The sequence below is a fragment of the Neodiprion lecontei genome, chromosome 2, assembly GCF_021901455.1.
Source record: "Neodiprion lecontei isolate iyNeoLeco1 chromosome 2, iyNeoLeco1.1, whole genome shotgun sequence".
Taxonomy (NCBI): domain Eukaryota; kingdom Metazoa; phylum Arthropoda; class Insecta; order Hymenoptera; family Diprionidae; genus Neodiprion; species Neodiprion lecontei.
Genome location: NC_060261.1, coordinates 25046533 through 25069880, shown reverse-complemented (window position 1 = coordinate 25069880; position 23348 = coordinate 25046533). Strand labels below are relative to the sequence as shown.

General features: G+C 38.8%; 1 protein-coding gene across 10 annotated transcripts in view; it reads right to left on the bottom strand.

Annotated features, from left to right (window-relative positions):
• The window catches only part of LOC107223796 (potassium voltage-gated channel subfamily B member 2), a 114010-nt gene that overhangs the window by 63401 nt on the left and 27261 nt on the right, over nt 1-23348 (bottom strand). For all 10 annotated transcript variants that reach the window (XR_006902691.1, XR_006902692.1, XR_006902693.1 and 7 more), the window contains one exon: nt 947-1793. Coding sequence is in view for 5 of the 10 variants with exons in the window: in XM_046730662.1 (XP_046586618.1) it covers nt 947-1793 (847 nt within the window). In the remaining 5 variants the exon portion in view is untranslated. The remainder of the gene's footprint in view (nt 1-946; nt 1794-23348) is intronic.

Genomic DNA, 23348 nt, shown 5'->3' with positions numbered 1-23348 from the left:
CCGGTTGTCCTTTATGTAGGTGTGGAAAAACAGTTGGTATTCCACCTAAAATTAGAATCGAAACTCAGGTAAAGCGTTTGCACATTCTGGCAAATAAAGTTGACAACAACAGCAACTATACCTCATCCTCCTTCACTGTAAAACAAACGATAAATGAATTGCGCCTTAATAAACTCAACAGTGCAGCATACATATAGAATTAGCCTTTTTTTTATCAATGAGATTCTCTGAAATACGCGGTTCATCATTTTGGATCTATAGAAACGCTATTTTACAGAATTATTTGATATCTCTAAATCCACAGCGTACTCTCTCTCTCTAATTATTGGAAATACTTGTCATTACTTAAAGTGTATTTACGTTTGAAATATTTTACAATCGTTGGTAATGGTTAATCATAAATGATCTCAGAACTTGATTCTTCATCGCGATGAGAAATTCTTGACGTGATTTAGGACGCTATTGTAACATGGCGACCAAATATAAAATCGAAAATCTCTTGCACGGACTACATTTCTCAAATGCTGTGACTGCGACTCGAGTATTCGTACATGTTTATGACGTGCGTGCTAGAATATGATAGTTTGCTGAATTTGTGTTGGACAAGTCAAATAAAGTATACAATCGGGTAATATGAGATAAAAATATTTTTAAGTGAAAGAAAAGGCAAGAAATTTTGAAGATTGATATAACGCAAAGAATGAACGATCAATAAATCCAACCAAAAAAAGGTCTGAATATACTAAAATCATGAAAGTTGTGTTTAGTAATAATGTGTACGCAAGCTGCAGTGGCAATAAATGTGTGTAAGAGAATGGTGCGGTTGTTATGATGAAAAATAAGATATTTCGTAAAGCAATTTATCTGTTTAACCAGTTACCGTAATATCTCGTTAAATGATGATTGACTTTTTTGGTAAATTCAACAGTGAGTGAACACTTCTTACCCGTGTCAGCGATGACGTCGATGAGATCTATACTCTTAGCGAAGGCGTCCCTCAGGTTGATGTGGTGGAAGGAAACAATGCTTCCTTCTCGCTTCGCCCTTTCCAAAGCCTCTCGGCGCTTCAGTGCTTTTTCGCGCCTCATCTGATTCTTGTAGAACTCGGCAAAATTATTGACGATAATTGGAATGGGTAACGCAATTACCAGGACACCACATATACAACATACACTTCCAATCACTTTGCCGAGGGGAGTAGTTGGGTAAATATCTCCATAGCCTACGGTTGTCATGGTGATTCCTGCCCACCAAAATGTCTCGGGAATGCTTATGAATTTAGTTCCAGGTTCTTCCTTTTCGGCAAAATAAGCGAGACTTGAGAATATCAAGACGCCCATTGCAAGAAATAGCATCAACAGGCCGAGCTCTTTGTATGAATTACGTAACGTAAAGCCCAAGCTTTGGAGCCCGGTTGAATGGCGTGCAAGCTTCAGTATCCTCAAAATGCGCATTATACGAAATATCTGAACTACACGACGCACATCCTGGAATTGGTCCGTTGCGTTCTTGTTTGTTTCGACGAGGAATAGAGACACGAAGTAAGGAAGTATTGCGAGAAGGTCTATTACGTTTAGGCCTCCCTTAAAGAACTTCCACTTGTCAGGGGAGGCACTGAACCTAAGTACATACTCAAGTGTAAACCAAGTGATGCAAACCGCTTCCACCATTGCAAGTTGTGGATTGTCTTGAAAGTTTCCTTTTTCGTCATTCACTTGCATACTAGGAATGGTGTTGAGAGTTAATGCGATGGTTGATAGCACAATAAAGAGTATTGATATCACAGCTATCACCTGCAATTTTAAGTAACCCAAATCGATCACTCATCTCTAAATACAGTTTATCAAGTCTATTAAAATAACATTGACATATTATTTATATGTGCCTTCCAGTTCCAATTCTTGTATCGCTATTTTTCATCGACTGGTGTAACATGTGCATTTTATAACATAAGCCCGAAGAATAAAAGGAATATATCTATCTTCTATATTTATGTTAACAGAATAACTGCATCCCTCAATAAATGGCACCAAAGGTAATTCCGTCAAAAGAGAAATTGACAGAAATCATTGTATGATGCTCATTGTCGAGGAAATATATTTGAATATTTTTACTATATGCATATAAATTTTTCAATCTTTTGACAGCAGAATGCGTGGAATAGATACTTCTCTCTTATTTTCAATTCGAGCTATAAGGGCTAATTTTCTGAGTGTTCTATTATTGCAAAATTGTAGCTTATTATATTTGAGTCACGAAGTTTCAGCGGGATATGAAACTATACAATTTGTTAAAGCGAGGTAATTAAAAGGTTTCAAAGAATACTCGACCCATGCATCAAACTGACCTGATTAGATTTCAACAATACTTGATCCGAACAAAAAATTTGGAAGAATTTTATGAGAACATTTGTCAGTACGAGATATGATGTGAAGTTGCAATTCCAAGTTGGGAGAAATTTTGAAATAACATATTTTCCTAAATTGGGTCTATTTTTGAAAAAATGTGCAATATATTCAGACTTTAGACGAGTCAAAAACAAAGTCATCTCTGAAAAACATACAAAATACATTTTCTTAAACTTATTCATGATGAATTTTTAAACAAGGCTTGATCTTTTGCATGACACAAATTATTGACATTCTGAAAATTTGGATGATCGTATACGGTTTTGCTTTGCCTAGTACGCCAAAAATTAGTAAAGTACAGAAAACTACAGGTTTTTTAGTCGAAATCAGCGACGTTCTACCAAATTTGATTGTTAACTTTTCTCAAGTCTTTTGGGGAGTGTTGCAGAGAAATTTTCGGTGAAACGTTTTTACCTTGAAATTTTAACAGATCTGGAATCTACTACTATATAGGAGTTGAAAGAATTAATTTTGCTTCTGGAGACGTTGATCTTTCAAGAGACAAGTATCAACGTACCTGTAAATTTCGTGGGTTAAATTCCCAAAAATTGGAACTCTGTTGAAGGTGTAATGGTTCTTCGATTTCTCTATGCGTCATTTCGTACGACGTAAAATAACATAACACACCTAAATATCGCCGAAATAAAATAACAAGTGTATCTAACAGCATATTGATTTTGCAGCAAACTGTAAACCCACTTAGCAAATATTGTGACGAACAATGTCTTCTAGAACAGTGCGAACCGAGAATTCTCAGATTCTATTTCATGCGAAATATTTTTATAAAATGAATAATTTTGTATCCTATATTCAATAAATTCTATCTTCTTTTCGTTATAACGAAAAGAAATAGGTACGGTCGGTTCATAAAACGAATCTTCGGCGAAAGTGGTAATATTTTTATTTCCGTTAGAAATAGGTCTAACCAAAAATTTCTGGTACAAATTATTATATTATGGTAAGACCCGATTCCTAAATAAAACTTTGATATTATTGAAATCTCCGCTTGGTTGATTAACAAATCGTCGCGTTCATAGAAACCTTTCTAAGAGTTAGAATAAAACAACGTTGAGATCTGAATAGTGTGATGACAATAAAGTTTTTCGTTCGTCGGTGCATTTATTGAGACACCTAAATTACTTGTTATTATAAAAATAACATAATACTGCGAATGCCGGTACAAGAAACACGGCAAAGAGGTAAAACCTGTAAATGTGTGTATGGCGCAACAGTTGCATGTACAAAATAAAATAGTGAAATCAATTATAATAAACTGGAATTGAATTAAAATTAGGAGAAATACAAACGTTAAATGGTGGTGTACAACATTACATCTAATCATTGATACTACACATTTCACTTTAACACAAATTAAGCACACCACGATAAAAACGGTGTAGGTATATAGTTCTGCATATGTATCCTGGTTTCAACATGTGAATTATTGCATTAACTGAAGGTGCCATCCCATTGAATGCTTTCAAGTTCATTTGCTTGTCAGTATTTATATGTATATGTAATATGTATCCTTAGTGGAAATTTTGTCCAATATGCTTGAACGTACTAACTGACCGGTGTTCAGAGTTTTGTTTCTGCCAGCAGAATTGGACTAACAAGGAGAGTGTCAGATCTCTGGAATACAGATTTTACTGAAACTCCTAAGTGTGTTTCTTTGGTTCAAAATATGAAGCTTCTGATGTCTAATTTCATCTATTAGGTCTTCTTTTGCTGGATCGACAATATATCAGGTTGTCGAAATTCATACATGATATTTTATAATGACTCTGAAATAATAATATATCTGTTTACGTAGAATATATGAGAACCTCTCTATGAGGACAATAAAAATGAATATTTTACCAAAAAATACAAAACAGGATTGGTTTATTAGGGCATTTCACTTATCAAATTATTGATGAATCAATTTTAAGCGGAGTGAAGAACGGCTCAAGAGATGAAACCTCACTCGAAAAGGTCCATATTTTGAGGCAAAGAAACATCCCCAGAAGTTTTAGTAGATCCATGTTAAACTAGCGTACAAAAGCCCATAAAGCTGGTCTTTATTAAAGTCTTTATATCTATATTTATCGCCAACGCCACGTGCAAGGGCACCAATCGGAATCAAGTCTCGTAAATAGAAATGTATTACATATTTCATACGACGTATCGATCGAGTGATTCGAGAATTTGGTCCTAGGCCACAACGCATGCTACTTATGTGGGCGCGTTTTCAATATTATTTTCTAAGTGAACTCCAGAAATTATATTTCCCATCTCGTTCTCAAGATTATAAACACGTAGTACCGTACCGGTAGCCAGGAAGTGTCACATTTCAGAATTTGAACACTTAAGATGGGGGTTCGCAGTTGCCCCACACGGACTTACTTGATCATAATGTTCTTTGTGCTTCGCATCGTCATAAGTTCAACAGTGACCCTTGTTACACCTTTTTTTCTTAAAAATATGGGGAAATCGAAAAGAAAATATCGAATATACCAGCCAACAGAGGAGCTAGGCAGCCTGATGAAAAAAGTCCAGAGAATGGAAAAACTATTGGAAGAAGAAATGCATCGACAAAGCGTGACCCAAAACCGAGCCATCTTGCATAGTAGTTCATCACAAGAATTTCGAAGTTTCGTTTTCTCTGAACGTTGACTGAAGGTTGCTGAAGACAGCCAACCATGGGTATTATTTTGAAGCAAGCAAAAGAGCACAGCGAGTGCGAGGGTAATGGAAGTGCCCCACATTTACCAACTGGCTTATAGTGCTCACAATAAAAACTGTATTTGGTAGAAAACCTTTGTGCCGAAGCTCCCTTCACCGTGCCGTAACAATTGCGCTAAGCTTCAAAATTTTCCACTTAGCTGGCCGTCTTCAGCAATTGTCACTTAACGCACTGGAGGACAGCTTCCCTGGTTCCGTTGTTTATTTCGGGAACCAAATAGTGTCCGTGGTGCTTAGTTTTGCGCACCATCACTGGAATACGCGGTGAGCGCCATGTTAACACTTTATATCGTTTTCTGTGGTAAACAGTATGATACTGCAATGGAAAATGTCGTCGAGTGATAAGGTGTGAGAGTGGAAAGCTTTCATAGGGTGTAATTACTAGTTTGAGGGTTTGTCTTAAAGCGAGACGATCACTTTAACCACTTACAAAGCTTTACAGGGACTGCGTTGTCCCCCTAGGTTCAGAAATATCGATACCGTTATTGCAGAATGCGGAAGGTCGACAAATTAGTATTATTAGAATTTCTATTAGATGCAGAAAACTTTTTGATCGAAATTCGTTACATTCAAGCAATAGCCAGGAAGACCTTTATTCTTCTAAGGTTGGACTGTTGGACAGAATATTAAGAGAAGTTTTAGAAGAAAAAAAACATTACGGATTTGTTTTTGATGGTGAAAACCTTGGTGGAAGAGTCAAGGAAGCTCGATCAATGGAGAAGATGGATGAGTAATTGGATTCTCCATTAACATTCACTAAATGTACGGTCATCACATCAGCCGAGATACAGTTTAAACCCCAAAAGCTCGTCTGGAAGAGCCAAGAAGGCAAACGAGATGAACATCAGATTCAAGCCTTGAGTACCAGGTGAACTTACCATTTACCACAGAAGATGCCCTCACGAAAGATAAATTTCTTTTGCAATGTATTAGGAAATACAGAATACTATTTGTTACCGTTTCGACACAGCTCTCCCTGCATAGGACCCTCGCAAGTAGTCTGTCCTCGAACACAGTTCTGTTATCAACAGATCAGAAATTGATAATCTACTCAACATTCGGGCAGTTGAACGATGGGGAATCAATTTGTATCATCATATTTTCTTATAGAAACGCTTAATAAGTCAAACCGCTTTATTATCAATATCAAAAAGCTTAATTTATTTATGAATGCCCCACATTTTAAGCTACTGTATTTGGTGGCTGCAACTGACCTGTTATCAAACGACAACTACATCTATGTGTCACTTAAGCCTGAAAAATGCCTGCTTTGCGATACCGTTACATAAAAATGGTCAAAAATTTATTAAACTTCTTTTCGACAATGAACCTTTTCATTTTACCTGTTTACGCATTGGGTTGGATATAAGACCTTATGTTTCCATGAGAATATAAGTGCAGTTGCAAAAGATCTGACAGAAAAATGGTTCCGATCGATAGTTTAGCTTGAGGATATTTTGATTTTGGGTAGCTTATTTGATAAATGGCTGTTGCATTTGAAAACCTTGATATCAACGCTAGAATCTTTATAGTTCGTAATAAACTATGAAAAATGTAACGACACGCCAAAAGCACAGTAGATTTTTAGGATTTATTCTGAATTCAGACAAAATGAGCCCTGAAATAGCTGAAATCGAAAAGAGAAATTTGACAGACAATATCATGAACTCCCCTTCACTAAGACAGAATTGTAAAATTCGCTAGCTTGCACAACTGGTATGTCAAATCATTGCTTACTTACTGCCCCGTGTTGAGTTTGATTGGGGCTACGCCAAAAAATGTGAAAAAAAATGGCTAACGACGAGTACGGCCCGACAATGACAATACCGAGTTACATTCAGAAGGAGTTGGAGTGACGGACTAATAAATTACCCACGGCATATAATTTAAACAGGAGGTACACCTGCAAGACGGAAAATTGGTTAGATGCCTTAGGATCTGGATGGAAAGTATGTTGCTGGTTATAAACTACAAAGGAGTACAAACGGACTTTCATTGAGTCCGAAAAAAGTTTGCTATATTAATTATTTGATGCTATTAGCTGCTTTTTGGGTACTAAGGTGCTTTGTTTCGGATGTCAATGATTGTGAAATTGTACTGTGCATGGGCAACACAACCGCAGTAACTTATACGAATAATGGGAGAATTCAATACAACACCTAAATCACTGATAATTAGCGAGTGAGGTCTACAGGTGGTGTAAAAATAGAAAAATTTTCACATTTAGTACCTATATTGTTTCCAAAGACAAGGCATTCCCTTAAGAGCATCTCAGGTGCAAAGACCTTGCGCTAAGTTCACCAAAGTGGTGAACAGCTATAAAAATTCCTTCTCTATCTCAAAATCCACAAAAAAGCAATCCATAGAAATGCTTTCTTGGTGTACCAAGAATTTTAAAATCAATATTTATTGCCAAGTTCATCGGTCAATCATAAAGTAATATGTACGTACACACACGCCGTTTTGTAAAAATTTAAATAAACGTAAAAAATAAAGAACTAGCCACCCTGAAATAAAAAATTTTTAGTGACTGGTCATGAGCCTTTGTGACCAAGGAAAAATTTCATAAAAGGATGAATTGGATTATGTAATTATGTTGTTACACATGCATCAACTTCTGTTCAATGTACATATGTATGAAACACATATACCCGTTCATATGAATCTTGTTTGTAAAATTATTGGAAGAAATGATATACTTCAAGCTTTTGGTATAGAACGCGGGCATCATGGTTTCTAAAGGTGCTAATTTAACAACGAGGCTCATGATCATGAAATAATGTTGAAACTGACACACTAATGCATACGTAGTTTGATATGACTTTGCCTATAAATAACCATTAAAGCAATGACTAGTTAGGTCCTAGACTATTGATTTTCTCGACTGCAGGTGCAGCTCCAAAATCGAATTTTCCTTTTATTTTATGAAAATTTCCGGTAAGTAGTACCAGTCACTGCAGGTTTTTCATTTCAGGCCTGCTAGTTCGTTGAAATTACGGAAAAGGGTTTCTATATGCATATTAATTTATGTTTCAATTATGTACTTGGCAATAAAGATTGTTTTTCATATGTATTTGCACATCAAAAAAGCGTTTGTACGTAGTGTTTTTTCTGATTTATGCAGAAAATTCAAGATGGCGTATCGATACATTCATTCTGTTGCCGGACCACAGTATCGAATATCTCTTGTTGCCTAATAATATTACTGCTTTGTGTTATATTGCGTATAGTAATCAAGAAATTATTATTGCTGGTTTTGCCCTAAATATTTTAGTATTAGGTGAGTTGGTTTGGTGTCTTTTGACTGATAAAGTGTCTTGTAACCTAATCGTCGTGTGTGCTTAGTCGGTTACGGTGCCTTTGTTTAGTTGACTGTTCTGAACTTAAACACCATGTGTTTCACTGATCTGGATTTTATTTTATTTTTTCTCTTCCCTGCTATTATTATAATGCTTGATATGAAGTGCGTGGTTTGCCCTAATAAGTCGGGTCCAATTTTGATAAAAGATGCGGTCGAATATCCACACTGCAATGTGCCGTATCACTTGTCTTGCAAAAAGAGAGTCTATTCCAGATACGAAAGTTTACTCTGTTGCGGTGCTGGAATACAACGGGCTGATACTTTATCGCAGCCCTCCTCTGGAAGCAGTCAGACTACTCGCGCTGCTCATAGAAATGCAGAGCTTGACAATAACTCGGAGCCACTCGGGGACAGGATGAAATCAGAGTGTATTATGATCAATAAAAAGATGGATCACATTGTTGGCAGTATTAATGATGCCCACACCAGGATTGACGAGGTGGAAGGAAGAATTGACAGCATTGAAGGGCTAGTTACTTCTTCTAGTGAATGTGTCATAAATGAAATCCGTGACAGGTAGTTCAGGGAAAAGAGTATTATTGCTTTCAACCTGACAGATTCTCTTAGTACCGGCGGAAACGTTCTACGTGTTATGAAGAATGTTGTGCTTGCTAGTGATGCTAATCAGCTTCCTTTCGATGTCAATAAAATTAGAGTGGTTCGACTGGGGAAGAACGCTGTGAGTGTTAAAAGTCAGACCTTTAAAGATAATTCTGACTTCTTCTGAGCACTGTACACTGGATCTGTGCACTGGATTTTTAAGAACAAGAGAAGGTTTGTTGAGAATCAAGTCGTGTTCAAGAGCGACCTAACGAAATCTTAACTTGCCCATTACAATAAGTTGCGTGTAGAACTTGGCAATCGCAAGAATAACGGCGAAAGTAAAGTGTTCATTATGTATATTCGACGTGTTCTAGTCATAACTCTAAATAAAGATCAGAAGCAGCATCAGAATTTACTATCAGAACATTCGTGGCATCAAAGAACGCATCACCGAATTTAGACTTGCACAGGATTGAACGAAGAATACAATATCGTTATTCTGACGGAGAGCTGGCTGGATGACAGTGTATGCAACGGATTAAATCAATTTAATGTTACCAGATGCGACAGATCATGGTAAAAAAACGGTTGAAGCAATCTGTTGTTTCTCTTACAGATAACGCGTTTGAACAGGTTATAGTCAGTGTTACAGTTAATAATGTGAGTTTTATAATTGGATTATTACTCTCAGTATATTGAATGTGTGCAAAGCTCATTTCTAGAAGCTACCTGCGGATCAAGTAGTGACAACTTGATCTTACTTAATGACTAGAACATTCCAGGCTGTAATTGGATTAGGGAGACCAGAAATTCTGTGGCCAGCGGTTATCATAGTGATACTGATATTAGATTTGCGGTGAACTCACTGACTAACTTGTGTGAATCTTATGGAATCTTTCAGTTCAACAATCGCGCAAATATCTTAGGAAATATTATAGATCTATTATTTACGAGCGCTATGAATGCTTAGTGCCAAGCGTACGTGGATGCCATATTTGATTGTGATCCCTTCCAGTCGGTCCTTGATATCGAGCTGCAGGTAATCGAGATGAATATCACAGGGCATAAGAAATATTGTTACGATTTTAAGAGGGCTGACTATAATGCTATATCTTTGGAGCTGTCTAGGTGAATTGGTCAGATTCTTCTACGGAAATATAATAAGTAGTGTGGGTAATAGAGTCAATATCATAAACGGTGCTACTGTTAATGTTATTAGTAAGCATGTACCAAAGATTGTTGCTAGGGTTATCACCATTCCAAAATGGTCTTCCAGAGAGATAACCTATAATATCAAGGAGAAAAAAAGATGCATAAGCGTTATAAGCTATATAATTCTCATCATTACTATGGTCTATTTAGGAAGTTGAGAGCATTGTGTAGTTCTCTCTAGATGAGACGAGTCGAATCTTCTCAACGAAACTAAGGCAGGGCTGACCGTTGACTGTAGAAAATTCTTTGGTATGTTAGTTCCATAAACGTTGAGGATGCTATATACCGGCAATTATGCATTGTGGGAATGAAACAGCCGACAGTTGGCAAAACATAGCTAATCTGTTTGCATCTAAGTTTGGTTGTGTTTATAGGGATGATAATCTGAGTGGTACTGTGTTGCACTTTGACCATAACAAATGTATGGAAAATATTTACTTAACTGAAAATAATGTATTGACAAGTATTAAAAATTAGAGAAAGGAATCCAGTCCGGGACCTGATTGTATTCAACCATTGCTTGTAAAAAACTGCTCTCTAACTTTCTGCAAGGTTCTCATAGATTCATTCAATTACTCTCTCAGTATGGGCGTTTGTTTTAAACAATGGAAAATGACCTGTATCTCCCTTCTTCATAAAGGTGGTGATGTCACTGATGTGAATAATTATCGCCCATATGCACAGCAAATGTGTTTGCTAAAATTTTTGATCTTCTGGTGTGTGATAAGCTGTAAAAATATATAAGAAAATTTATTATCCCGGAACAACACGAGTTCCTGAGTAGTCGATCAACTATGTCTAATTTTTGCATTTATGTTGATTTTTTGGTTGTGAATATTGCAAATAAGAATACTATCGATGTTATTTGCACTGATTTTACAAAGGCTTTTGATATGCTCAATATGAATCTATTAATTAGGAAATTAAGTTGTTATGGCGTGTCTGGGAGTCTGCTTAAGTGGTTAGAGTCGTCTCTTTGTGGTAGAACTCATTACGTTAGAATTCAAAATTTTGTCTCTGAAGCTATGACTGTTCGATCTGGTATTGAACAGGGTTCACATTTAGAAACCTTGCCATTTCTTGTTTTTAAAAACGATGTCAAGTTTAGAATAAAGCATTTAAATTCCTGTTATTTGGTGACAACATGAAGATTTACCATGTTGATTCATTCTCCCAGTGGCGCGGACTTAATGATCTGAGCTGAGTTGTAATGTTAATAAATATTTTAGTATACGTTTTGGTGAAACTGGGCTGCCAACGACTATTTCTTCTTTGAATGGTATTCATTTTGCAAATGTTGAGCATATTAAAGATTTGGGTATTGTCTTTGATAGGAAACTGTCGTTTAATAATCACATGTATTATATCAAGATTGTCACGCTGAAGAAGGTAAATTTTTTGAAGAGAGTTACTAAAAAATGGGCGTCAAAATTCCTTTTGAACCTTCTACTACAGCTTTACAAGTACAAGTACAAGGTACAAGTTTTTATGAGCTTGGAACGGTAAATGGAGAAATTCTGTACACGTTTTCAGAAATACGATTAGTCCTAAGTCTGTGGAAGATGATGAAAAATGGAATAGGGCGATGCCCAAGGTAGAAATATGGATGATGCCACGTAGTTTACGCAATTATCTGTCCGAAACCTGTTACAATGCCGTCCGGTACGTCCTTGGGAACTTTGAGATGAATTAAAGGACTTGAGGGGCTATTCTGGTCTACAAATTTGGAAAAATGGATTCATTTTTTTGCATATTATTACACCTATATCTTTTAAGAATATTTTGGCCTAAGGCCGATGGCGAATTTTCAAAAATTGAGAAAGTTATGAGCACTTGTGAAACTATGCACAATTGCTCGATGCACACCTCAACAAATCTATTGGCTTCAAGGCCAGAAAGATCAGCTTCTAAGGAAGTTGCGAATACGGTAAAAGGCCTCCTATATGCCCCAAGAATCGCCGATTAACGGTAAGAAGAATTCCTGTTTTATACAGTATACATTTCTTTAAAGCCCCTGCCTCGGGCATTGCTAAATTATTATTACTAGTTATAAAAAATTGAAAAGCACCTAGAAAAATAAAGATAAAAAATAAATAATTTTGCCTTCAAACAGTTGCCATTTTCATAATTTTTTTTTTTGGTACGAGTTATAGCGACATTCCTATTGATCAAGAAAATTTGTTTTTTTTCTGTTTCGGATGAACGGGAGCACTAGAATCGTGTCAACCACTTCAACCGGTTTCTTTTGTAACAGCCGTATTTAGAGATCCATCATTTTTTTTTATTTCCACTTTTTTTCTTAAGAAAAATTTAAATGTACGTTCTTCAAATACCAATAAGGATTCTGTGAAATAATGGATGGTGAAAATGTTTTTATTTTTAGACTAGAATACTCCCTTAAGGGGCAGTCAGAAGCGTGAAAAAAAGGCACTTTAAAGATTTTTCTTTCATCATTGTATGTTTTATATTTTACGTATAATACCAAATTTTTACCCGATATTTTGAGTAAACTTGACGAAAATTTTAAGTCAAAGTATTAATTCTGGACCAAGTTGTCTGCTGGATTGTTGAACCCTCTCTTACAAATAGTGTCTTGCCGTGACCATCAGTATCAGTATCAGTATCAATATTTATTAATGTCCATGGCAATATTGGACGACCTCGAATTATTTGTCTACAACAAATTCAACAAATACGAAAGAAACATGTCAAACAGGAGAAAGCCAAAAATACCGCTTCAGAAAATAAATTACAATCAAAAAACCTTAAATTAATCTAACACAAACCAGCAATATTTATACCAATAGAAACTAACAAACAATTCACATAAGTGCAGTGATAAAAAATAAGAAGTACAGAGTAGTAAAGGAGAGGAAAGCATGGTAAAAGTATAGAGACGTAGGTCAGGTTACATAAAAAAATGAATAAAACGAAAAATGAAAGAAAATGAAAATTAAAGTAAAATAAAATAAATAAACATAACTACACAGCTAACAGACTCAAATTAAAGTCATAAATAATTAGAAAATACATCAGATGACAAGGAAAAGCAAAGTCAGATCGCACGCCATCGCGCATCCTCAGCGGCTAACAGGTGATTAAAAAGATCCTGTTTGTAGCCCTGCAAAGAACTGGACTCCCTCAACTCGCCTGGAAGGGATTCCCATAAACGCAACCCTTTAACCGTGAAATATCGTAGATACGATTCACTTGCAAACCGCGAAGTAACAAAATTACTCACGTGGAGCCTGGTCATGTCACGAATTGCAAGTTCCCGATTGGTAAAAAGGCTTCTTAGGTAACCTGGACTCCCAGATCGAAAAATTATGAAGAGTACAGTGCCCGGAAGATAAAGCCTGTGATCCTGGACAGAAAGCCAGCCAAGTCCTCGATAGTAAAGAGTAATATGATCTCTCCTTACCACACCGCAGACGCAGATGCGTTCTGCACCCCAGAGAGATCGTTATAGACGATAGCGCAATAGTCAGAAATGGGGAAAATCAGTGATGGAAACTTACGGAGAGCAAAAGATAGCATAGGACGTGAGGGAGAAAGTTGCCTGAGCAGACAATGCACCCGGTTATAGATGGAGTACAGCTGAAGGGACCAGGTCAAACCGCTGTCAATGAGCAGTCCGAGATTCTGTACACAGTGAGAGAAGGCTATGGAGTACCCATTGAGACAGATATTCGGGAGCTCGAGACTCTTGAGTCTGGCGATTATCATAGTGTTACCGAGAAAGATGGCTTGGGTCTTAGTAACATTTAACTTCAAGGCGTTGGCCGATAGCATTCGCCAGGCCACAAACAGGAGTCGACAGATAAATTTGCAGATCGTCCGCATAAATGAGATGGTCTGAGAAACGCAAGACACGGGAATAGTGGTTAATAAAAACCAAAAATATAAGGGGGCCCAGTACCGAACTTCGAGACACACCTTGATCGAGACTTTTTTAAGAAGGCAATTTCCCGTTGCTACCAGCCACCGCCTGCGATATACCCTGTAAATAACTGGCTATCCAGTTCAAGGCGCTCCGAGAAAAGCTCATATCGTGTAGTTTTCTGAGTAGGATAGAATAAGGGATAGAATCAAAAGCTTTTCGAAAATCAACTAGAACGAATAAGGTTACTTTACGGTTATCAAGTCCTATGCGAATGTGTTTGGTGAGCCTCAGTAGCGCCGACTATGTGTCAAATCCAGGGCGAAAACCTGACTGATGGGGGTCATGCAAGCCACAGCTGTCGGGAAAAACCATGATCTGATCCAGAACAATGCGCTCGAATACCTTAGAAACGATGCAGAGATTAGAGATTGGCTAGTAATGCTCGAGAGAGGACGGAAAAGGTATGGTGGTGGTTTAAGTAATTATAATTACGCTTTATTAAATCTTTCCCGACTCTCTCTTGAGAATTTTGTTACCAATGATTGCCGAAAGACCCCAACACCGAACAACGTGACCCGGTACCAAAACAACCCACGACCTAAGTCGGTTACATGGACAAGGTAAGGTGGGAGTAATAAAATCACCATGGCATCCAATTCACAATTATTCACCATTAAATGATTGGTACTATTTCAGTGAGATAAATGGCACCTATTTGTCCGGGTCACGAATTTAGCTTATAGCTGTAGGAAATCTTGACGATCCATGTTACAATTGGTTCACACTATAGACTCATAGAAATAGTCTGCGCAATCTTACGGGCCGCTGAAGCCAAGACCGCAGGACAGAGCTAGTCCTGCCCTTGGTGTAAGTATATAAAGTGTGTTTGTGTCAGACCAAACCTGCGCAAGGTCAATTTATTAGTATTATTTACGTGCTTGTAGAGTCGCCTTAGTTAATTGTTATTTAATGGTCAGAGGACCACTTAATTTCGCGTTAGTCGCTTGTGCACAGTGATATTTATTTGTTTATACTTGCTTCACCGCTATTGTCGTGTGTTTAGTGCATAAATGCACAGTTGGAACGTAAAAATATGTATATGTAAAATGTACAAATAACAAGAAAATATAAGTCGTCAAACGCAAAAGACTGACCTGTCACATAGGGTGACCAAAAAGGGTCGTCCGCCATATATAGTGGCTGCAAAGACGGATCTGTCACATAGCGTGACCAAAAGGGGTCGTCAGCCATATAGGGTGGTGGCAAGTTGATTTGATGGTAAAAGAAAAGGGGTAAGAGACCATACAGATGACGGTAATATGCGCCCGCGGCATGAGGCGACTGAGTTAAGAGGTTCAACGTGTAGAGACATCGGCTGGTAGCGAAAGCAGAAAACTGAGCGCCTGCGCCGACGATAGTCAAACGCTTCTAGAACCAAAGGAGAGGGGAGAAGATTCTAAGGCCAGCAGTGGCAGACTTTCGCGCGGAGAGTCAATCGCAACTCGAATGTACTATTAAGCAGCCTGAAAATAAAATCTCTCTCTATATTATAAAGATATCTCACCGCCGCCGCCGTGTCAGGAATTCAGACCTTTCTTCGACTACCCGCCCTTCCCCTCACTACCTCACCTCCTCCTTTTCACGCCCCGGCCCTTTCCTCTGCCGTCAGGCTCTTCACCAGGAAGACCGCCTTTCTTTTTACCTTTCGTATATGTTCTCAGATCTTGACAGACTTATCCTCGAACCCACGTATATGCCCTTATACTTGGACAGGTTTAATCTCGAACCTATATATGTGCTCCCATTCTTTTACAGATCTAACCCTTTACTCCACATATGTGCCCTCATACCTTCACAGATTTAACCTTTTACCCCAGATATATGCCTTCATACCTTGCCAGATTTAATCCTTTACCTCACATACATGCCCTCATACCCTTACAGATTTAATACTGTACCCACACATATACAATATACATCCATCTTAGAATCAGGGAACCCTTGACCCGAAATATACCTTTATACTTACACAGATTGAACCCTTTACTCTGAATACACACCCTTATACCTATAGAGTCAAATAACCCTATATGTATATTGTAACGTGGCGTTTCAAAGTCGCGCGTCACAAGGGCACACAACCGTTATTATTTCTAGTTTACGCGTCCTCAGCAGGGTACTCCAACCGAACTCGATACAAAATAGGCAATAACTACTTTTATCCAATTCTTTCTTTGTAAATTCTGTATTTCGCACTTCGGCGCACGATAATAAGGTACTTGGACGACAACGATCCTGACCACCGAGGGACCGATATCTATCGTTTCCAGCTTTCGACGACTTCGCCGACCGACGGTCTAATCAGATTAGAGGTGTGTTCAAAAAGTAAGGTGACTTTTCTAATTTCGCGGGCTATGTCCGTTCGATCTTCGATTTTTTTTTATGTTATGTTGGTACACTTGTCCCGAACATCTGTACACAGTTTCAAGTGTATAGCATGTTTAGTTTGTTTTTGACAGATACAAAGGTGAGACGTATTTTGGTGTGCTCGGCGATTTTTTGCTATCAAGAAAAATGGATCAAAGAATTTGCATCAAATTTTGTGTAAAAAATGGAATTAAGTGCTCCAAAACACTTGAAATGTTGACAGTGGCATACGGTGAGTCTACTCTTAGTAAAAAAAACGTTTATAAGTGGTACAAGCTCTTCCAAGATGGCCGAGAAGATGCCAATGACGAACCTCGCTCTGGACGCCCCAGCACGTCAACAACAGATGAAAACGTTGAAGCAGTGAAGAAAATTGTTTTGGAAAATCGTCGAATCACTATCAGAGAAGTTGCTGAGGATGTTGGCATATCGGTTGGCTCGTGCCATGAAATTTTTTCGGATGTTTTGGGTATGAGACGTGTGTCAGCGAAGTTTGTTCCGAAACTGCTTAATTTTCACCAGAAGAATCGTCGCATGAGCATCGCTCAGGAGCTGTTGAATGACGTCAATGATGATCCTGATTTACTCAAAAGGGTCATAACTGGTGACGAATCATGGGTATATGGTTATGACATCGAAACCAAAGTCCAATCGTCCCAGTGGAAGAGCCCAGGAGAGCCAAGACCGAAAAAAGCACGCCAAGTTCGATCAAATGTCAAGGTTTTGCTCACTGTTTTCTTCGATTACCGTGGCGTAGTGTATCAGGAGTTCTTACCAAAAGGTCGTACGGTCAATAAAGAGTATTACCTTGAAGTTATGCGCCGTTTGCGAGAAGCAATACGAAGGAAACGTCCGGAATTGTGGAAAAACAATTCGTGGCTTTTGCATCACGATAATGCACCTGCTCACTCATCGTTGCTTGTGAGAGGTTTTTTGACCAAAAACAACACCACAATCATGCCTCAGCCACCATATTCACCGGATTTGGCCCCATGCGACTTTTTCCTGTTCCCAAAACTGAAGAGACCTATGAAAGGACGGAGATTTGCAACGATTGAGGAGATAAAGACTGCATCGCTGGAAGAGCTCAAAGCTATACCAGAAAGTGCTTATCAGAAGTGCTTTGAGGATTGGAAAAAGCGTTGGCACAAGTGTTTTATATCTGAGGGGGATTACTTTGAAGGGGACAACATAAATATTGATGAATAAATAAATAGTTTTTCATAAAAATATAAAGTCACCTTACTTTTTGAACACACCTCTATACTGGCTACTAGTGATGCCGTCGAGACGAGACATTTCTCGGCGAGACGAGACGAGATCGAGAAATTTCTTGTCTCGTCTCGAAAAACTCTCGTCTCGAAGTCTCGAGACGAGACGAGAAATTTTTCTCGACTGACGAGATTCTCGACCGAGATTCTCGACATCTCGAGATTTCTCGAATTTCTCGAGATTTCTCGGAATTTTCGAGATTTCTCGGATTTCTCGAGATTTCTCGAGATATCTCGAGATTTCTTGTCAATTTCGAGATTCCTGGAATCTCTCAGTCTACGTTTGATTTCTGGGGCACCGAACGAGAAAAATAAATAGTAACTAGGTGAGGCCTTGCCTCGTGAGGCCCGCGAGCGTTCTCAATTAATCAGGTTGCAGGGCTTCGCGAGGCTTCGCGAGAACTCGCGAGGCTCCGTGAAGCCGCGAGCTAGCGACAGGGAGCTCGTGAGGACCCCGTAGCGCTTCGCTTCGCCGGCGGACTCGCGAGGCACGCACGGCGTCCCTCAAATTTTCATCGTTTTCGAGGATATTTCTGACGATTTTCGCAATCAAAGTTTTTACGTCGAACCGGCTCCGTGAAGAACGACTCTTAGATGTTTCTGGACCTCGTCGGCACCTTCTTTTCGTGTTGTTGAACACTGAAAAAGCGATCAAGTGAGTCCTTCGTTTTTCACCGGGCGTGCGACGCCATTACCAAGCCAATTATTTCCTTTTCGTCCCAATGATCAAGAAATCCCCGTTTTCTGTCTCTTCTCGAATTAATCATTCGAGAAAGAGTTTTTCGTAGGTCAATTCGACGTGACGAGTGTTGAGCCGCGAGTCGTTTCCCCAAAAATCCCTTCGAAGTCATTGAGCTCCTTTTTTTGAGAATTGCCCCCTTGTTTTGGAGCCGATAAGTTATCGAGCCATTAGATCATAGTTTCAACCCCTTTCTTAGTGTTTTTGTTGAGCCCTGTCGTCGATTAACAGCCCTGTGTCTCTTTCCATATCGAAATTGCCCCGGTTTTTGTGTGTTTTGCGATGCTGGCGAGCGAGAACTTTGTTTCGTTCGATCAATCGGGTCTCGCCGGGGAAACCCGATTGGACGTCCGCGTGGTTCGCTCGGCCGCGAGGTTCGCTCACCGAGTGTTGCCCCTTTGTCATCACGTATTAAATTATCGCTGTTAAATTGTTTATTGTTGTTTTCTTTGATCTTTTAAGTCCATTTTGAAACGGTTGCTGGACCGTCTGATCGTGGGATTTCCATAATTACTATTTTTTCGATTTTTGAAAATGATTTTTTTTTTCATAAACCATTATGAATACCCATTTTTGTTACTGTATAGTATTTTTTTGGATACTCGGATTTTATTTTAACACTTTTTGCTTCCTCATAGGGGAAGCTATGTGACGGTGAAAATATTTTTTCCAGTTTCCAATGCCAATATGTTTAAAATGTCCTAAAACGTCGAAAAATCATATCTAAAAATATGTCCGGGTGTGTGTGTGTGTGTGTGTGTGTGTTTTAAAATTATTGCTAACAGGTTTTTAAAATTAACGATTATCATTATAGATCTGAGTATAAAGTGGTGGACTCTCGTGGAAAATGAAGCGTTCCAACATAGTGGAGATTTCTAGCCACGGCAAAAAGAAAAACAAACGCCAACACGCTTCAATCAGATCCAATGAAAGTGAAGAAGATGATTTGACGACCGGTGAACTTGAAAAAAATTCTGGCGACGTCGGGCAGCTGGAAATCATAGTAACTCAAAATTTACCGTCTACTTCATCGAATAAAGATGATTGTATTGTACAGACAACGTCCAAAACACAGCAAAAATACTCTGCATTTTTTGAAGTGTGCTCGGTCGATAAAGAAAAATATGGAAAGTGCTTACTGTGTCTCAAGTCCGAAATTGATCATCGAATTAAAATGAAGGATTCGAATACTTCGGGGCTTCAAAGACATTTGCGAAATGCACATGACGGCGATTCATCAGTGAAAAACTTTGTCGATCCCAGCACACCATCTGCTACTCGACAAAAAGATACAAGGACATTCGAGCAAAGAATTGTCGAATGGATGGCAATTAAGTATTTACCGTTTTCGTTTTTCGATGACAATGCCACTCAAGCCTTTTTCACTTTCCTTAATGGAAACTTTGCATATCCGAAACGCACGAGTTTGCAAGAAAAAGTCATCAATCACTTCGTGATCATGAAAGGAGCTGTTTTTAAAACAGTGAAGAAAGTTGATTCAAAATTTTCTTTGACAGTCGATGGATGGACATCGATTGCTAATCGATCGTATTACGGCATAACGATGCATTACATCGATAATGACTGGAAATTGCAATCTCTACCGCTGGATTTTATTCCATCGAATGGAGCTCACACAGGCAAGGATATGGCTAATCTCGTGCTCGATGTGTTAGAGGAGTTCAAGATTAATTAAATCAAAAATTCAAGGCATCACTCTCGACAATGCGGCTGCAAATACATCATTCATAGCCGAACTCTCCGATCTCTTATGTCGGGAAGGCATCGAATTCGACGCAAGTGATTCACACTTCCGTTGTTTCGCTCACATTTTGAATTTGGGAGTACAAGATGCATTGAACGCTCTGAATCCGGTACACCCAAATTTCGAGTTGTCTACCGATATTGGCAGCTCTGACCAAGAGACCGTATTATCTGTATGGGAACAATCGAAAGAAACGAATGTCATTAATAAATTGAGAAAACTTCTTGCAAAACTGAAAAGGGCCGAGCAGTGGATGAGTAAATTGCACGCATATTGTGACGCCGCCAACGAAAAAAAAATAGCGATAACGATGGACGTGTCAACTCGATGGAATTCGACTTACGTAATGTTGCGAACAGCACTGAGTGTCAAGTCGGCTCTTAACGCACTAATGCACAGCTATGGAGAACTTCGCGAGATGATAATCAACCCTGAAGAATGGGAAATCATCGAGGCTGTGTGCGCGTATTTAAAACCATTCCATCATCTGTCGACGGTTCTCGGTGGTCAAACGTACATTACGTTGCCGTTGGTAATTGTGGGGTTCAATATGCTTCTTGACAAAATCGAGACGGTAACTCACCAACTTGATGCGAAGCCATCGCGAAGTTGCGTCGACGAGGAATTTATCGAAGCTTTCCAAGCTGGAAGAGATAAGATGCTCAAACACTACAAGAAAACGAATTGGATATATGGAGTTGTTCTCATCCTCGATCCTCGGCACAAAGTTGAAACGTTTCAACTCACATCTTGGGGTCGTGACATAGAGAAGGCATCAATGGCTAAGTTTCAAAAAAATTTTCGCGAACAATATTGCGCAAATTCCACCGTCGAGATGATAGCATCTCAGGGTAAAAGTTTATCGGATGAAGGAAGTCAGGGATCCTTCGATTTATATAAACTTTATGAGGCCTCCACGCAGATTTTTCACGAAGACTGTAGTGAACCACAGCGAGAATTCGAGCGCTATTGCAAACTCAAACGGGCGAGCCGGATCGAAAATATTTTAGAGTGGTGGCGAAACAATTCGAATTCATTTCCGAATTTGGCAAAAATGGCGCGAGATTTCTTAAGCATCCCGGCGACAAGCGTCCCGGCTGAACGTTTGTTTTCGAAGGCCGGTTTGATCCTAAGGAAACACCGAAATAGGATGTCCAATGAATCAGCGAGAAGTCTGCTGTGTTTAAACGGATGGCTGACGTGCAGCCTCAAATCAACGATTCAAAAAAATCTTAATCCGTCCGAATAATAAAAGTGCATTTGAATGCGTTTTATTTGTATTTAAATTATTCCAGCCCAGTCCATACCCAAGCCCAAGGGCGCCGAGATTATCAAGAATTTCGAGAGTCTCGAAATTCGAGACGAGAAATTTTTCTCGGAATTCGAGTCGAGAAATATTTCTTGAAATTTTTTCGAAACGAGAAATCCGAAATTCTCGTCTCGTCTCGCTCGACGGCATCACTAATCACCGCATCCACTATATTCTGTATTCGACTGGGTAACGATGAGAAGTTAAGACTCACGATACGACCCGTACTAGAAGAATCCAAAATATTTCTTATCGTTTTTCGTTTTGTATTTTTTTTCTGTGTCCCGACCAGCCTAACCTTCCAACGAGCGGTCCGGAAGAAGATAGTGTCGCTGAGAGATAAGGCGGAGACGATATCGTTGCCTAGGCACTGTCGTACTACCAAGACTAGCGAAACGTTTGTATCCAGCTTGGGAACCACAGAATGTAAAGTCTACGAGTATCATTACTGAGATGCTGGCACATTCCTGGCAGGTGCCTGAAAGTGTCGGTGAGAATACTTGTGTCTCTGTAGTAATCGTTTACCGCATCTCGCCACCTACGTACGACTTGAACTGTCAACAACGTGGGTCCGCTAACAGGAGTGAGCAACTGGGTTGAAAATTCATTAAAATGAGTTAGTTGGTACTAATTACGAAACCTCTGAACTTTAGTATCCGATCTGTGAAGTATCAGCTCCAACAATCGCGCTTACCACTCCATATACTGCTGGTAATTATTAAGGAGTTACGTACACCTGGCTACGTCAAAAAATCGATTTTTCATAAATTTGTTCATTCGAAAGTACTATCCTTCGAGTGACTATCCTGCAGGCCAGGTGAGCAGCGACAAGGCCATCAAAAGAAGGAACAATGAGGTTAACACAGCAAAAAAAAAGATCTAATGGAAGCGTCGACATTTCAGAAAGATTCGTCATGTATATAGAGATCTAGTTTTGCATAGTTATATTTCACACAATAATTTAGCACTTGTTCGCCGTTTTTTTGATACTTCGCATAGTTTTTTTTCGTTATGAGTAGTGAAAAATTTGGAGGTGAAAAATCGGCTTTTTTGTTCCAAAGACTGCGAGGATCCGAAAAAATTTAATTTTTAAATCCCGGTTTACTGAGTACTAGTTTTATCTATCTACTTTAGGACATTTTTTTTTTTTTTCTTAATATAAGAAATAGTGAAGGCACGTCCGGTACCACAAACGCTATCAACAAAAACATGTCTCAGGAAAACGACTGTAACTTTTTTACCGTTTGAAATTTTTCAACCAAATTTTCACACAATATGGATAATATGTCAGACTTTAAATTATAAATAATAATTGTTCAATAAAATTCAGTTTTAAGTACGGAAAAAAATCTTAAACATAATCTTAGTTTTAGCCGCCCCAGTTGTATGTAACCCCTTATCTCTTTTTTGATAACATGAAAAGCAGCTTCATTTATTGGCACGACACCGCAGTATTCTACGATTTGACGATATTCAACCTGATGACTCACTGCCCTACCAAATTTGACAGAAACACTTCAAATCCGCTGAGCGCCACGGTCTCTGCCAGGCCACCTAACGGCAGTCCACTCGTCAAGTTCGTACATCAGTGCCATCTATTTCTCGTCCTTTCTATGAACCCTGCGCGGGAAAAAACGGTTCTAACTTTGCCACTTCTCGTTAAACTACCGATGCGCTTAGAATTATTTGTAACAACTTTTCGTTCT